We start from the raw sequence: 17,565 nt of genomic DNA, 5'->3' as shown, positions 1-17,565 counted from the left end.
TACTTCTAAAATTTAAACATATATATTTAAGTAAATTAATTACTATTAGCGATGAGGTTTTCGAACTGTCGTCTTTTTAATCGACGAATGGGTTTCGAATTTGGCAGCTTTCTTGCCAGCCGGTTGGCGTGGGACTTGAGGCGATCATTATACCGGCTTGAATGAAATGAGATCTGCTCTTCCACTGAATCCATTTTGAGATCTCTATGCAAGGAGGAGTTTCTTACGAACCAGGGGCATCCAGTGATTTGGCGCAAGGCCTTGTTCTGCATTATCTGGATCTTTTGTCGGTTACTCTTTGCGGCGACTCCCCAAACTTGTACACCGTACCTCCATATTGGCGTGATTATGTGCGTTATTAACATACGCTTGTTTGCAAGGGACAGCTTGCTTTTGTTGTGTAGCAGCCAGGACATCTGCTTGAGGCGGGCGCGACAGGTGCCAACAGTCGCCAGAATGTGGGGCTTGAAAGTGAGCCGACTGTCCAAGTGGATGCCCAAGTATTTTACCGTCCGGGCTTTTTCCAAGGGGGTACCATTGATGAATACGGTGGTGGGCGCCTCCTTTCTTAAAGAAAAGCATAAGCTCTTGCTTTTAGTGGCGCTAATTTTAATATTCCACCTGTTCGCCCATTGTACAAAGGAATCAATAAAATCTTGGAGAATTTCCGCCGCTGCGGAGCTGGATTTTGTTGACACCATTACGCAGATATCGTCCGCATAGGTTGCCACCAAAGTTGAACTTTGGGAGACTCCAAAGCCTGAAGCATCAGGAAGAGGAGCATCACCTATGAAGATGCAGAAAAGAAGAGGAGCGAGGATACTGCCCTGTGGTACGCCAGCGGCAATCGAGTATGTGGAGGACTGACTCGATTTAACTTTCACTCTGAAAGAACGACCCTCCAAGTAGGATCGGATCAGAGCGAAGTAGTGCGAGGGCAGCTGTTCCTTGACCTTCTGCAGCAGTCCTGGGTGCCATACCCTATCGAAGGCCTGTTCGATGTCCAGAAAAATGGCATTACAGTGCTTTTTGTTGTCGAAAGCCCTGAGGATGTGATCCGTCACTCTGTGCAGCTGCTCGGTAGTACCGTGTCCAGCGCGGAAACCAAACTGCTGAGCCGGAATGAGTTTTCTAGCCTCCGCTACTGCTACCAGCCGACGGATGACCAGTCTTTCCCAAACCTTCGATAAAGAAGGAAGGAGACTGATAGGTCGGTATGAAGCAGGGTCTTCCTCAGGCTTGCCAGTCTTGTGGATCATCACGACAAGCGCAACCTTCCACACTGCTGGAAAATACTGAAGCCTCGTTATGGCATTAAAGATTAATACCATAACGAGGATAGCATTCTCCGGCAGTGCTCTGAGTGTGCGGTTACAGATATTGTCGTGTCCCGGGGCCTTATTTGGGTTTAAGTGTTTGATTACGGTTGCCACCTCATCAAAATTGTACGGCTCCTCCGGTGGATCGAGCTGTAGTGGGGACAACAGGGCTTGCTCGGTGGATTGCGTATCTTCTTGTGAAGCTATAGCAAACGGCAGGAAGCGGGCCTCTAAGTGGGTGGCAAGAGCCTCCGCTTGCTCTTCATCTGATCGACACCAGCTATCCGGGCCATTTTTGATGGGGGCTTGCCGTATGGTTTGACGTCTGCTACTTCTGGTGGCTTTCCACAGGTTGAATTTAGCGTCTTTTGCAGTCGACATATTTTCAAGCATGTCGTCAAACATCTGTGAGCGCTGTCGGGCCAACTCCGATCTTAGTGAGTTTGCTGCTCTGTTCCAGTTGGACTTGTCTACCGGATGTAGAGTACGCTGGTAGATTTTCCTTAAGCGACGCTTTTGCTGCAGTAGATGACGGAGCTCTGAAGTGAGTATCAAGGAACCGGCTTGGCGGGGGTATGACTAGGCTGTGTCTTTTGCGCATCCTTGGCAGCGCGGCGAATATTTGCATTGAACAGGTGCAGAGCGTCATCAACATCCTGTTCCGAATTTATCTCCAATTCGGGATGCATCATATTGTTGAGGATCAACTTAAATAGGTTTACGTCGACATTTCTATTAATCAGTCTTTCGGCCTGAGGGTAGCATTTTATAGAGGCATCCAGCGAGATTACCAGAGGCATATGATCTGAGCCGAGATCGTTATAAGAGGCAATTTTCAGCTTCCACTGAGGTATGCCCTTATATAGACCAAAGTCCAGACAGGAAGGCCGTTGCCTATTATGGTCTGGGAATCGAGTGGGGCTGCCCGTGGCTATGATCTGTGTGGATGTAGCCAGCGTGAGGTTGAAGAGGTCTCTACCCCTAGCGGTGCTTCTCGCTGATCCCCAAGATTGGTGATGAGCGTTCCAATCGCCACAGATCAGGAATTTCCGGTCCAAGGATTGCCATATATCAAGCATATCTGCCATGGACAGTTGATTGTTTGGTGGGCAGTAGATTGCGCCAAACTCTACATGTCCCAATCCCGTAGCTACTCTGGCCCTGGCCAGTTGAATGGAAGCAGACCGAACTGGGATGGTGAAAAAGTGTTCAATATCCTCTCTCACGAAAATGGCGGAGCCACCTCTCCTATTGCTGGTTGATGGGTAGTTTGCTGTGTGACAGGCAAAGCGGAAGAGTTTGGGCACGAAGCCGTCCACTATTTGCGTTTCACTGATTAGCAGAATGTGAATATCGTGAAGTTGAATAAAGAGTTCCAGTTCACGCATTTTGTTGGAAACCCCTCTGGCGTTCCAACACATAATGTTTGTTACATTAGACATTGTTGGCACGCGCGACGAGAAGGTCCAGTATTTTGGACTGCATGCTCAACATTTCTTCCTGCATCTTGACTAGTCTGACTACTGTCTCGTTCAGGGTATTAAGAGAGGCTATGAGTGCCGGAAACTCGGGGCTTGTTTGTACAGTGGGTGGTGTGGGCTGGTAGGTGGAACGGGTTTGTTGTCTGGGGGTATGACCGGGATCAGTGAAGTGTCCTACTGGGGGCCAATTGCTTCCGTCATGGGGGTTACTCCTGATCATCTGGGCATAGGTGGGTCGCGAGTTGTGGTAAGAAGCAAGTGGAGGTCTGCTAGCGGAAGTCATTGGTGGCCAGGGGACCTGGCTAAGAGCTGGCTGAGTTGCAGCCGAGAGAGGGTACTGGCTGCGGGGCTTGCGCTGGTTTCGGGCTGCATACGACACGTACGCTTGGCATCCCCTGTAATTTGCGGTATGGCCCTGTCCGCAGTTAGCGCAAGTGGCGGGTGCAGAATCTGGGAGTAGACATTCAGAGCTTTTGTGGTGCTCTGCGCACTTGACGCACACAAAAGTCTGCCTGCAGTATCTTGCCGTATGCCCGAAATTTTGGCATCTTGAGCATTGTGTCCACTGTTGCTTCTTGCGAGCTTCTTCAATCGTAATCCGTTGTCCATCCAAGTGAATGATATTCTTAAGGTCTGCTTTGTTGCAGCCTGGCGCAATACTAATGAAAAACATGTCAATGGGATTTTCCGGTCTCTTTGTGTTGTCTGGACAGTGAATATTAGTGACGTTGAATCCCAGGCTACCAAGTTCGTTTTTAATGGCGGAATGTAAGGTGGAGTGATGCAGACCTTTGATGACGAACTTATATGGCCTATCCTGCTTTAGTTGATAAGTGTAAAACTCGAGATTGACAGTCTCAAAGAGGTTTTGAATAGCTCTAAATGTTTCTATGTCTTGGGCGTAAAGACGCGTGAGACCCCCGGCAGAGGTGCGTATTTGTACCTTATTGGAGCCATAAAGTTTGTTGTTCTTCAATAGTTCCTGCAACATCGGAAGATCTGTCAGCCTTGGGATGGTGATAGGAGGGATATTTGACTTTGGAGTCAGTTGAGACTGTTTGTTAACTCGGGGCTGTGCTGATGTGTTTTTGAGCTTGTCCTGCTGTTTACGATGATTAGCAGTACACTGCTCAAGAACTTTTGTCAATGAGACTGGAGGGTTGGTATGCTCGGTCGACATTGCTTCTTCCTCTTCGTCATCAGAATCGCTGGTCAGCGCCTCGAATCTGTTCCGGTACGTATTGTCCAAAGTGGGCTTCTGAGAAGTAGATTGGGAACTTCTCTTGGGATTGCTGCTTGTCGGGCTATCGTGAGGAGAGAGGACGCAATGCTTTTGCGTTTGCAGGGAAGCGGCTTGCGTTGAGATTTCACAAGTGAGAAACTACCCACCGCAAAGCTGGAAGTTTTAATTTCAGAGCTTCTCGCCTGGCCGCTAGAGCTGTGGCTGGTGTTGATGCTAATAGAATCATTCGATTGCTCGGCATTGTTTTCAATTGCTGCAATTTCGTGCATGATTTGTGATCTGAGTTCAGCAGGTGTGGCACCTCTCAGATTCTTAATTTCATTTATTTTCTCCATGTCACAAATTGTCTGAATGTCTATGATCTGTGTTTCACAGAGAAGGCACTTGCCCACAGGGCAAGCGCACGAATTTGTTCTTGAAGTTCGGAGCTGTTATTGTTTCTTTTTACACAGTTTGCACTGACACCGCGCGCGACGATGTCTAAATATAGATATCTGCTGATAAGCACAGCTCGAAGAGCAGAAAAACAACGGTAAATTGCAGAATCAAAACAAAGGGTTTAGATTTTGGTAAATTTCATGCGCAACACAACCGTTCACAACGAGAGCTTGTCGCGGAGTGCCGCCAGCAGTAAAGCAAATTAGTTCATAGCTGGGCGAATTGAGTGAGCTACTCAAAGCGCCAATTCCCTTCGCACAGGCCAACAGAAAAATAAAAAACCAAAAAAAAAAAAAAAAAAAAAAAAAAAAAACAAAATTATTTCGATTTAAATGTTTATTTGTACAAGACGGCGTTTTTTCACGTCTGATTCAGCCATTTTGTCTTCCTCTGGCAGCAGCAGCCCGCAGTGTTTATTTAAGAGAGAGAGAGAGAGAGAGAGAGAGAGAAAAAAGGAAAAGGAAAAACGTTTTTCGTTGCCTGCTTTTAGGGGCTGGCGAGAAAAAGGCCAACGACTCTTGTGATTTTGACTTGGCGGCATTTGATTTAATTTTAAACTGATTAAATTTAACTTTTTTGCATAAGCTCACATGGGCAATAAAAGAGAGAGGCCGAGGCAGAGAGAGAGAGAGAGAGAGGGAGAGGGAGTGCGAGCGGCAGAGACATCAACACGCACACACCTACATAGCTGGTGGCAAGAACTCATTCAGCCAGCCGCCGCCTGGGAGTGGCCACATGCTAATTAATGAATGGCTGCCAAAGGTCTTGCCAACATCCACACATTGAAAAAGCCGCCAACAAAAAAACAACAACAACAACAACAAAATGAAAGAACAACAAGAAGAAAGTAATATAATTAAGAAATAAGTGGGGCAAAAAAAGGAAACAAAATAAACTCGAGCTGCATGCGGGCGCATATATGCATGTGTGTGTGTGTGTGTGTGTGTGTGTGTGTACATGTGCGTGTAACGGAAAACTTTTCCAGCTGTTTGCCACATTCAACTCTCAAGTTTGTGTCTGCATGCCGTATACCCTGTAAACATGACAGTCCTAAATACGATACAAACACGCCACCTGGCGGCGCAACAAATGACCAATTAATCAAAACACCTAATTGGCATTCGATACGACAGCGAGATAATCCACATTAAACAGTCACACAAAATACAAACCTGAATAAGCATACATATATAGATGTCTTAATTAGAAGACCAAATGTCAGCTCAGCTATTTCTATATCGAATTCCATTTATTTTCGATTTACATTTGATTTGGAATCTCGACGAACTCAATTAGCATTCCTCATTATTTCCATTGCAAACTTCATTTACTCTACTGAACCCCTCACTAGAACTTCCAAATAGGACTAAGCATAGCTGTAAATCATATTAGTATATAACTTGCATTGCCGAAAAGTTTCGCATGAAATTTCATAACTGTAAATTAAATTATCTAAGTAATAGCTTTTAATATTCATTCATTAGCTTGACATCTTCTTTTCCCTCTTTGCTTCCGTTATACCCTGCCCGTTTTACTGTCTGCCTTTCTGTCTGTCCGTATGATTATCCGTCTGTCTTTCTATCCGCATTTTTATCCGTTAATCTGCTCGCCCGTCTATCCGTCTGTAACTCCTTCCGTCTGTCCATGAAACCGTCCTTGGATCCCTTCGTCCGTCATCCTGCTGTCCACATTTTTCTGACCACATTTTTATCCGATTGTCTGTCCGTCCGTACGTCTATCCGGCTATCCGCTTTTCTGTCCGTCGGTCCATCCTTCTATCTCTCCGTCTATTAACCCGTCCGCTTTTCAGTCCATATTATAATACGATTGTCTTTCCCTCCATCTGTCCGCCTGTCCGTCCTTCTGTCCCTCCGTTTTGGACGTTCCTCTGTCCGTCCTTCTGTCCGCCTTTCTGGCCGTCCTTCTGTCCGTTCGATTTGATTTCTTTTATCCCTTCTACTGTTCGTTCTGCTGTCTTTCACTCTATAAGTCCGTCCATCTGTTCACCTATCCGCCGTATTTACTTAAGTTATCGATAGTCAATGCACTTCTAACCCTTCCATCCATAAATTCAAAATAAAAGCTCAAATTTCAATTACGCTTTCGATGCTCCGCGACAAGGAAACTAACTTTTTATCGCTCTAACCGCTAACTGTATCTATCGCGTATCGTGTTACCAAGGCTAGCACCCGATTCTCGTTACCTTCAGTAGCACTACCGTTGCTAACAATGCAGCAATTAATACAAACTTTCAATTGGCCTTGGCATATTTCATGCAAGCTCTTCATTTATATTCCGCGTGTGGCGTTGTGGAAGTCATGATTTGGTGGCATGAAACCGAATGCGTTGCAAATTCCAATTGGTCAGAGAATACGCAAACAATTCCCACAACAGCGACAGTGGCTCCAGAGAGCAAAGATGTCGCCGAGCTAAAAGTAATTTCATTAGCCTCACAGCTGAAATCGAGCGAGAGACTGCCAAGTTGACAGCTGGAAGCAGCAGTGCAGTAGTAGCTGCTAATATCTGACGTTAAATTCGATAAATTTGACGTTAATTTCGGTTCGATACAATAATTGACACTTTAGTAATCAGCCATCAAGAGTCGCTCCCCCTCCCCCCCTCGCTCACTCTCTGTCTCTCACGCCTTTTCTCTCTTTCTGCATGTGCAGCCAAGCGAATCTGCTGGAGACTTCCACTGAGTGCCTGACTGACTGACTGACTGTGAGTCGACTATGTGTTGCACTCAGAACTATAAAGCTGGAAGAGCTAATGCTCTCGAGCACTTGTCCCTCGTCCTGTGAAAGCTTCAATGGCGCCATTAGCAAATTATTTACAACATGTGCATCATGTTTTTGGTCTGGGATGGGTATTTGTACTGGGACTGGGACTGGGACTGGCCCAGGGACTGGGACTGGTCGTGGAACTGGGGCTCAGACTGTGACTGGGGCAAACGCTGTGCATCGTCACTGGCGCTGTCAGCGGGGCAATGACAAGGGCAGGCAGCGATGCACAGTGTCAAGAGTTAGGTGCTAAATAAAGTGAAATTATTTGAACAAGATTTAAAAAAGATGTTAAATGGGGATTGCCAAAATTATGAAAAAGTTGATAGGATTGAGGCGATAGAAATAGGAGATATGGGCAAGGAGGTTAACTTGATTGCGCTACAGTGGAATTTGAGAATGGACTTGATGATAATAAGTATCTAATGAGCTCAATGTCAATCAGATAAGTCAGATCTAGCTATCTGTCCTCGAAAAGGTAATTTGAAGTAAATTCAGTTGAGTTATAGCTGTTCCATAGATTCTAGAGCTAAAAAACAAAAAAAAAAAAGAGAGATTCTCCCGCAATTTAGAAGAGGAGTGGAACTTTATTAGATCCCAACTAACTCGGATAAAAATCAGATGACTTGATCTACTGAAACTCGAAACTAATAAAAAATAAATAAATAAGGAAGAGAAATGGAAATCGAACTATAAAAAATAAATATATATTTTTTTAATTAGCAGTCTATAAAATAATATATAGATTATATCGAATAATTGAAAAGCTGGACTTAATCACACATCACATTTATTCACCGCATAATAAATCCAGCAAAAAACTTCTGCATTATACAACAAATGTTAAACTAGATTAAGTTGTCACTAAAGCTAGCAGAAAACTTGTTTAATAAAGCAGAACATGTTGTTGAAAAATACAACAACAAAAAAAACACACACACACACAAACTCAACAGCATTGCGCACCATGTTTGCTGCACCTCATACCACTGTGCAATTGTTAGTGGGAGGGAAATGGGCGTCAAGCATGGGAACGCAGGCAGGAACAAGCGCTTGAGCATTCATTGGCAGCAGCTGTTCGATGAGGGGCGGCTGCAGTGTGGGGTGCGGGCGGGCGGCGTGGACAGTGTGAGGGGGGGGAGGGCTGTGCTATGCTTGTATGTGTTTTTACTGCTCTGGTTGCTGGTTGCTTGTTGCTTTTATACGTTTGATTTCCAGTGCTAAATGCCAAACAAACTGTCACGGGGAGACAAGCTGAGTGCCTACTCATACCCATGCAGCCATTTAACGGCGCACAACAAGAGAGAAAGAGAGAGAGAGAGAGAGAGAGAGAGAGGGATAGTGTATGTGTATGTGCGACACATACAACAAGTGAAATAATAATTTCAACATCGAATTGAATTTTGAGTGCCAGAACTGACTGCATGCCAATGCGTGCAGAATAAACTGACGGGCGGCACCGGTTGACAAGGACATTGGACCTTGCGACATGGTACAGTCGAGAGGACCCTTGCCAGGCCCCAGCAGGACCCTCTCCATATCCCTGTGGCTCTGCACTGACATGAGCATGTGCCAAATGAATGCAGCTCAAATGGCAGCGCAATATGACATTGCGACAGGCACGAAGCCTGTCTGACTGTGAATCTGGCTCTGGTCTCATCTGGGCTCTGGGCTATGGGCTCTGGGTTCTGGGTTCTGGGTTTGATTCTGGGGCCACTGCATAACATTGGCTGCATTTCAGTTTTATAAACGTTTTGCCGCCGTCTTGCTGCGGCTGTTTGGTGAAGCATAACACAAATAGAAATTGACATAAAGGCGAGACATACAGCGAGCGAGAGAGTGGGAGAAAGAGAGAGGAAAAAAAGAGAGAGGGAGACAAATTCGCATTCCCGAAGATGGAAATACTGCCAATGCGCACAACAACTGCCAAAGTTATCAAATGTTGGCCACATTTCCGCACATTTTTCCTTGGTTGCACTCAGAATGCGCCCCTAGGGACATTGGGTACAAAATATTCAGCATTTGAATGAATCCCCAAAATTAATAGCATCGAGTTGTGAATGAGTTGCAGCCTGTCTATGAATCATTGAGTCAGTCAGTTAATCAATGTTTCATGGTTGATAAATCAATCAGGCAGAATGCCTATTCATTCTATTAGTCAATCAGTCAGTCAGTCATTTAATTAGTCAGTAAGCTAGTTAGTAAGCTAGTTAGTCAATCAGTCAATCTGTCAATCTGTCATTCTTTCAATCTGACAGTCAGTCAGTTAACCCATCAGTCAATTAATCAGTCTTCAACCAGTCAGTCAATCGGTCTGTCAATCAATCGCCCGTGTATCAGTCAACCTATCAGTCAGTCAATCTGACAGCCAATGAGCCAGTGAATCAGTAAGTCAATCAGTCCGTCAACCAGTCAGGCAATCAGTCAGTCAATCAATCGCCCGTGTATCTTTCAGTCTGTCAGTCAGTCAATCAGCCAGTGAATCAGTAAGTCAATCGGTCAGTCAATCAATCAGCCAATCAGTTAATCAATCTGTGAGTCAATCAATCAGTCAATCAGTCAATCCGTCAATCACAATCAGTTAACCAGTCAGTCAATCGGTCAATCAATCTGTCAATCAGTCAGTCACGAAGATTTCAATCAACTTCAGTCAGTCAATCATTCGTGTAGAAAGCCAGTCAGCCAATGAATCAGCCAGTCAGTGCTGTAAAGACCGCCAATCAATGAGTAAGAGCTCAGTCAGTTAGTAAAAAACTCAATCAAAATCACAGTCAATCAATAAATCAGTTAGTGACCCTGGCCTAGTCTTTCAATCAATCAATCCTTGCGTTAATTAGCCAGTCAATCAGTCAACCCAGTTGGTCAACGAGTCAATCAACCACACATTAAATGATTCAACCTCACTGGGTTAGTAAAGCACATCGATCGCACTTGTTAAGCTCATTTTGAATAAACACAGAGTATTAGCTGAGTTTGAAACATTTAGTTGGATCAAAGCTCGATTGAAATACAGCCCAGTGGAGCATTCGGCACTTGAATCAAACGGGGATTGCCAATAATATGGCCACTCTGGCCAATGAACAATAAAGAATACTCCTAAGCTCTTAAAGCTCATGAACCGACTGTGAATCGAAGCCAGCAATCCGAATGCAATGGCCCGCCATGGACGGCGATGGGGAGGGGGCTGGGGGCACAGGCACAGGAACAGGCCGAGTGCACTCAGAAACTTTTGCCATGTGCAACTGTTGGAAAGTAGTATGTGTATAGAACATTTGTACCAATGCTCCCATAAACTAAGCTCGCACAAAGCGCCAAGGCGCCCCGCCCCTCCCCAGGCCAACGACAAGCAGCAGCAGAGGAAGAAGTAAAAAAAAAAAAAAAAAAAAAAAAAAAAGTTTCCATCTGCTGCTGGCAAACAGTAATGGAGCACTCGGCCAAAAACTCACATGTCGCTGACGCACTTCACGTCCAATTTGTCAGAGTTCCAAGAAATGTTTCATATGAAGAGAACAACTGATTTCATTCACATAACTAAATCAAAAAAAACTCTAGCAGCTTGTGGCTCTCAATGGTCAACAAATTCAACTTTAACTAAATGATTCTAAAATTTATAGAAATCTCGAGCGATTAGTGGGAAATATTGAATTGATATAACTAAGTGCTGATCTAATGACTTGACCCAGGGCTGATGACTTGGCAGTGGCATAAAGACTTTTAATCCTCAGTCCTAGCTAGCAGTCGAGCTCTAAGTAACCAAGATTTCGTACGTCTATCTGCCACATGTCTGTTCGTCTCTTTATAGTATGAAAAAAGTCAAGTTTTACGAAAAAAAATCGTTAACTTTTAGTAATTTAAATTTATTTAAAGCTATACTTCGATTCTATTCAAATATATTTGAAAAGTCCTAAGAGCTAGAACCACTATATTTGGTACAAAAAATCTGTTATCCTCAATTATACTTCAATTCTATTCAAATATTTTTCAAAAGTCCTAAGAGCTAGAACCACTATATTTGGTATATAAAATCTTTTAAATATACCTCCTTCATTTCCTTCTCAAAAAAAATCGCATTCTTAAACGCCTTGAAACTGGGCAGATTATACAACATTCTCTATTCACAATTTAAGAGATTATTTCTTAATGCAAGATATCTTTCATCTCACTCTTGATCTCTTGATCAAATTCACACAATCCGATTCAATCGAATTCATATGCGAGTGAATTCCATTATGCAGACTTGATTGAATTCGATTGACTTAATGGATATAAAAATGATTTAAGACCTCCTGCGTGGTCAATGATAAATCTTTGTAACATCTCGAGCTGACAACTTGAGTGGAGGAAATCAATTGCTTCATATACTCTTGGTGGGAGCATATGAAAAGCGGTCTAATTCGTATGACTCAGTTCGGTCCGAGAGGGGTTTACCAATTCGAAAATAGCTATAAAAAGAAAAAAAAAAAAAAAAGAACCAGACCCTCATTGGCACTTGAGAGGGATGCGGACAGCACTTAAATGCAACATGGCAGAAACATAGTCGAGTTTTCGTCCTCCTCTCTGGTTCGTATTTATCTGCGAAAAACTTGCGCACGTTTGAGCTGCCAAAATGGCTTTCAAGAGTTTTTAATGCTCGACACAATAATTCATATAGAGTTCAAGGCTGGCACGCACCCCACATGATTTGTGAGCCCACAGCGGCAGAGGGGGAGGGAGAGAGGGGCTGGTACTCACAGTATGTGTCCGTTGTCAGACGATCAATGGTGTCCTGCTTCAATTTGGAGTTCTTCTTGCCCATTGTGCGGCTGTTGTGGTGCTGCTGTTGCTTGGTGTGTGCCCCTGAGAGATGAGTGCGCCCGCTCAGCCAGTTGGGTCAGCCAGTTGGGGGTCAGCCAGTTGGGCCGCCTGTTAATATTAACAGGTAATTGGACGGGGCGTGTCTTATCCCGATTTGCCAGTGGTTAGATCTGAAAGGACACAAATAACAGAGAGAGATTAAAGATAGAGACGCACGAACATATCAGCGGCTCTGCTGCTGCTGCTCTGCTGCTGCTGCTCTGCTGCTGCCACAAGGCGCATTGTCACGGCGCAATGCTATCCATCATGCGCCACCGCCGCCGCAGTCCCAGGCTGCACCTGCCATGGCCGGAGAAACAGCCAACGCCACAGCCCCCCGAGCGTCAGGCGCGCTGATGAATAGCAAAAGCTACTTTGATATTTAAGCATGTCAGAGCCAGTTGTGTGTGTGTGTGTCTATGTGTGTGTGTGTGTGTGTGTGTGTGTCGCCCAAGCCAAAAACAAGAAGCTGCTGACTACGTCAACAGCCAGGGACATCTCACAATACCAGCGAATGCCAAAAGGAGCTGGCATCACTCACTCACTCACTCACTCACTCAGTCAGTCACTTAGTCAACCTAGTCTACTCTGCCGCTCAGCTATTCATAATTCTCTAAGCAGGCAGCTTACAAAATTATGCAGTTCCTATGAAATCCCACGGAATTTTATGGTAAATTTATATTGTAATTCTTGTCATTTTATATGTAGTCCTCTGTTAATTAATTTGCTTATAGATTTCATTAGCGGGAGTCTGAGCAAAGAGCATCTAGTTGACGGCTAGCGAAAAGTTTCGCTACGCTTTGGCTCCTGTGTTTGCCTCCTTTACCTTTGCGGTTTTAGCAGGACAAGGACAAGGACAATGCCGAGACTGCTGCTGCTGGTATGGATAACGACGACAAGTTTTGCAATCAAGTTATGTAATTAAAATGTAAATAATTTCCCAAGCAAATTTCGTGCGCAAACTTTTTTAATTCCTTTTTATACAATTTGGATGAGCCTTCAATTGACTTTAAATTGGCTATTGAAACTCTCGCTTTCGCTCCAGCTCTTGCTGTCTCTTTCCCTCTTCCACTACTTTCTCTCTCTCTATCTCTCACTATCTCTATATCTCATTGATTTTTGTCTCTGTATTCCTCTCATTCCCTATCTATCACCCATATCTGTCTCGCTCTCTGTTTCCCTGTTTCTTTCTTTCTGTATGTTTCTATCTCTGTCTCTTTCTGTTTCTGTACTTGTTCTATACCACTCTGCCATTCCACATCTCCCTCTCTGGCGCCCCCATTTATTTCACTATTTCACTTTGCTTTGCATCTCTATCTTTCGTTCTCACTTTATCTCTGTTTGACATTATTCCTATCGATATAGAGTGTCTACCCCTCTCTCTCTCTCTCTGGCTTTCTCTGTCACTATCTATGTCTTTATATAACTTATTCCCTCTTCCTTTATGTCTCTCTATCTCTTTCTCTCTCTCTTCCTCTATGTCCCTATCTCGCTCTCTCTCTCTCTCTCTCTCTCTGTGCGATTGTCCCTTCGTACCCCCTCTGTATAGGTTACTGTACACGTATTTTCAGCTTCTCTCTCTCGCTCTCACTCTCTCCCCGTTCGCCCTCTCTCTCTCTCTCTCTCTCTCTCAGCCTCTCTCTCTCTCTCAGCCTCTCTCTCTCGCTATCTCTCGGTCTCCCCATCATCTATGTCTCTCGCTCTCTCTCTCTATCTCCTTCTCCGCCCATCTTCCATCCCCCTTTAACATTTCTACTACATATATTGTCATATTAATCTTCTAAGCCATTTTCCTTAATTAGAGTAAAATCTAAATAATTTCCGTGTCACATATTGAAGAGAGCAACAGCAATTAGCAATTCGACAGTGTAATTCGCATCAGATTTACTTCTAACCCATTTAATGTGTAAATTATTCAGCTCTTAATGTAGTAATTAAAATGTATACAAAATAATTTAAAGCCATGCGCCTGTGTTCAACGATCATTAGAAATGTACGCTTAATGACCGTACAACCCAGGGTTATACACACACATATGTATATATGTATACATGTTTACATGTGAGCACAAGTATATAAATATAGATGTGTAGAGAGTAGATGGAGATATGTATTTAGTCAGCCTAGAAACAGGCTCTTGCTCGGGTAGGTAAACAAAAAGGACAAATGAAGCAGAAGCGAGACGAGGCGAGGCGAGGCGAGCTGAGGCGTAGGCGTAGGCTGAGATGGACACGGACGGACGGACAGACGGAGGGAAAACGTTGTCTGTGATGCAATTGCAATGGCTAACGAGCTGGCCAAGCATCGCTCGAGTCACATTGCTGGCGGAAGTTGTTTGTGTCAAAGGCTCAGACTCTGGCTCTGACTCTGGCTCTGACTGGGGCTCTGTCTTGGTCGGGTCTGTGTCGGTGTAAGGAAATTGAAAAGGAAAGAAAATTGAACATACTTTAAGACCTTTGGGGCAGCAGCAATCCGAATTGCAGGTACAGGACGCTGAATTGGCCAACGGGTGGCCATGCCTAGCATCTGGCTCAGCTCGACTCAGGGCGACTCTCCCCTATCATTGAGACGGTCGACATTACGCGATTTCCTGTTAGCTTTAAATGTATTTGAACTTTTGGCGCTACGTGCGTCGAAAATTACACAGAATTGCCGCTGGCGTCGACATTTAATTGAATAATTGCCAAACGACTTGTAAACAAGTTAGAAGACTGGCCCAGAACTTTGCCCAACGAGCTCGTATGCCAATTTGTTTTGGCCAGAGCCAGCCAAGGCACTAACATTGGCTGCCAGCCCAGGCAGCGCTGACGTAGTTGCTCAACAAATTGCCCAACGTACACACACACACACACACACATATACACACAGACACAGACATTAGCCACTCAACCTGTCTGAGCAGCAGGCAGCGCTGCTTAACAAATAACTCGAATGCCAAGAGCCAGAGAGACAAAATCTTTGCAATCGCTTAACTATGCGGAATTCACACAATTCGCAGTCTCCCGAAATGTTGCAGGCCTTGTATAATTAAATCAAATGGTGCGTATGAGAAGATATACTACAACCGAGTTAAGTATATTTGGCTAATTAATGTGCACGACTCAGGCGGCCCATAAAGGACTTCATTAGGACATGGAAATGGAGGGGGAAGTCTATAAGCCATTGACTTGTAAATATATACATTTTATTAAGTGAAGTAGAGTGTGTGTGTGTGTGAGAGAAAGAGAGAGAGAGAGGGAGAGAGAGAGAGGGAGGGAGAGAACTGCTGAGAAATCAACTTTTAGGTAATTAAATCATCCTCAAATGCACAACCAACTGTAGAGAATGGGATCTATTGCAAATATTATGGAATGCTAATGACTTGATGGATTGCTAATATAAGAACTATCAATAAAGGAAATATTACCATATATCTATAATGCCAATTTAAGAGCTAATGTACGGAAGCAGCATATCCACAAACTCTTTGGCCTTGGGCTGGCCTCCCGAATATGTTTTCCCAGATTCTGTGCAACTAAATCTTAGCATGGAATTTCCCGATTTGACACACCTTCAGTTGGTATAACCGAAAAGTATATATTGATATCTTATAAAATGAGGGTGTCAATGGATATACGAGTATATCAAATTTGAAGTCAATAGTTTTCATTGCGATAAAGTGGTTTTCGTTCAGATGTAGAGACAGACGGACGGATAGGTAGACGGAAAGACAGATGGAGATGGAAAGATAGATGAATGAACGGATAGATGAGAGAATAGACTGACGGACAGACAGATAGCTGGATGGACGGCCGGATAGTTAGATTGATAGATGGATAGATAGATGGACGGACGGATAGATGAATGGACGGACGCATATATGGAGGGGCGTACGGATAGATGGATAGAAGGACAGATGGAGAAGACGGTTGACGATACGCGCAGAAGGACGGACGGATAAATGGATAGACGGATAGATGTAAAGACAGACCGTTGGATATATGAATGGACCGACGTATGGATGGATATACGGAGGAATGGATAAACGGACAAAGAGACGGATAAGCATACGGACGACAGAGAGACGTGCAGAAGTACGTAGGAGTAGGGACAGACGAAGGTTGGACAGAAAGACGGAAGCACGAAACCAAAGTACTCTCTCTCTCTCTCTCCATCTGGAAATAGTTGCTCAAACATGACCTAAGAACTTCAGCAATTGCAATGAGCAAATGGTGTTTAAATAGTCGTGCAAAGGAAATGTGAGATGCATTTAGATGGAATGCCAAACAAACAGACCCAACAGATTCGCTCGTTATTGCTCAATAGCTACACATAATATATATACATACAATGCCATTATATTCCGAGCATTCATCTGTAATGACTTTTGAATTCATTTTCCAAAACTCCCATTTTCATTAGCCTAAAGCTTAGAGCTTAGCTGTTCTTCCCATATTCCGCCATTAGTGCGACGTTCCACGGCTTCGTTCAATGGAATTCCGCAGCCGTAAACTATTCGCATGGCACATGTTGGGCCGCTCCATGGCTCCAGCTAATTGCCATATTCAGGCACCCCAGTGCCACGCCCCTGTCCCGTGCCTAATTTAGGTGTGTATTGTGTGTGCCTGGTTTTTGTAGTTTTCGGGTCTGCCAAGAGGTCGTGGGTGCCGTTGGGACTTGGCCAAATGCTATGCAAAGAGCCAAAGGCCGCATACGGCTGGCTTTTTGTGCAATTTTTGCTCTTTAGCTGTGATTGCAGTCTTCAGGTTCAATTTTCTATTTTCTATTTTTTTTTCTATTCTATTCTATTCTGCACTTTTTTTTAGGTTTTTTACAATTTCTTGTTCAGCGTTCGCTGAGAAATGTCTTGCAATGCAAATTGCAAATTCCTATCCTGACTATGTCTGTCTGTCATTCAAAGTGAATGCGATGTGTGTGCGATGTGTGTGCGACGTGTGTGTGTGTGCTTTAGTTGAGATTGATAGTCGTTGTTGTTATTGCTGCACATGCCGTATATCGCATATAAGTCTGTGGCTGCTAAACTCTGCATAACTAACTCACTCGCCCATTGAAATTATTAGTACCCAACATAAAGTCCAGCTAATAGTCTTGCGGATGCGACAGCAAAAACTTTTCACTGTTGTTCAAAGTTCAAACATTCCAAGTGAATACCCAGCCACACACACACACACACACACACTCATAGATAAGCCTCCCATGCCCCACCCCCCAACGAGCGCTCCAAAAATGTTTCAACACATGTGTTTGGCTATTAACTTGCGCTTTAAATTATGCAAAATGCCAAACAACAGCAACTCGGATGAAAAACAACGCCAGCAAACTGCTAGATACAAGTTTTTGCCACATAATATACACACACACACACTCACACTCACACATACAAGCAGAGTGAGAGATATATATGTACAAGTTTTTATAGTGGGTGCTATGGGGAGTGGCGGCGCGAATGAGAGCAGGCAGCGCGATGCTGT

The 17,565-nt window shown here is 44.1% G+C and overlaps 1 protein-coding gene across 5 annotated transcripts in view; it reads right to left on the bottom strand.

Annotated features, from left to right (window-relative positions):
- Nucleotides 1-17,565, bottom strand: part of LOC6583972 (frequenin-1) — a 49,244-nt gene that overhangs the window by 10,547 nt on the left and 21,132 nt on the right. For 4 of the 5 annotated variants that reach the window (XM_015161462.3, XM_015161463.3, XM_002009596.4 and 1 more), the window contains one exon: nt 11,993-12,225. In XM_015161462.3, the coding sequence (XP_015016948.1) occupies nt 11,993-12,056 (64 nt within the window). In that variant the 5' untranslated portion in view covers nt 12,057-12,225. Of the gene's footprint in view, nt 1-11,992; nt 12,226-17,565 lie in introns of those variants that run through there. The other variant, XM_044007047.1, reaches the window with a different exon arrangement.

The sequence above is a fragment of the Drosophila mojavensis genome, unplaced genomic scaffold, assembly GCF_018153725.1.
Source record: "Drosophila mojavensis isolate 15081-1352.22 unplaced genomic scaffold, ASM1815372v1 contig_136, whole genome shotgun sequence".
Taxonomy (NCBI): domain Eukaryota; kingdom Metazoa; phylum Arthropoda; class Insecta; order Diptera; family Drosophilidae; genus Drosophila; species Drosophila mojavensis.
Note: the sequence above shows the minus strand (reverse complement) of the source record. Positions and strands in the feature narration are given on the sequence as shown.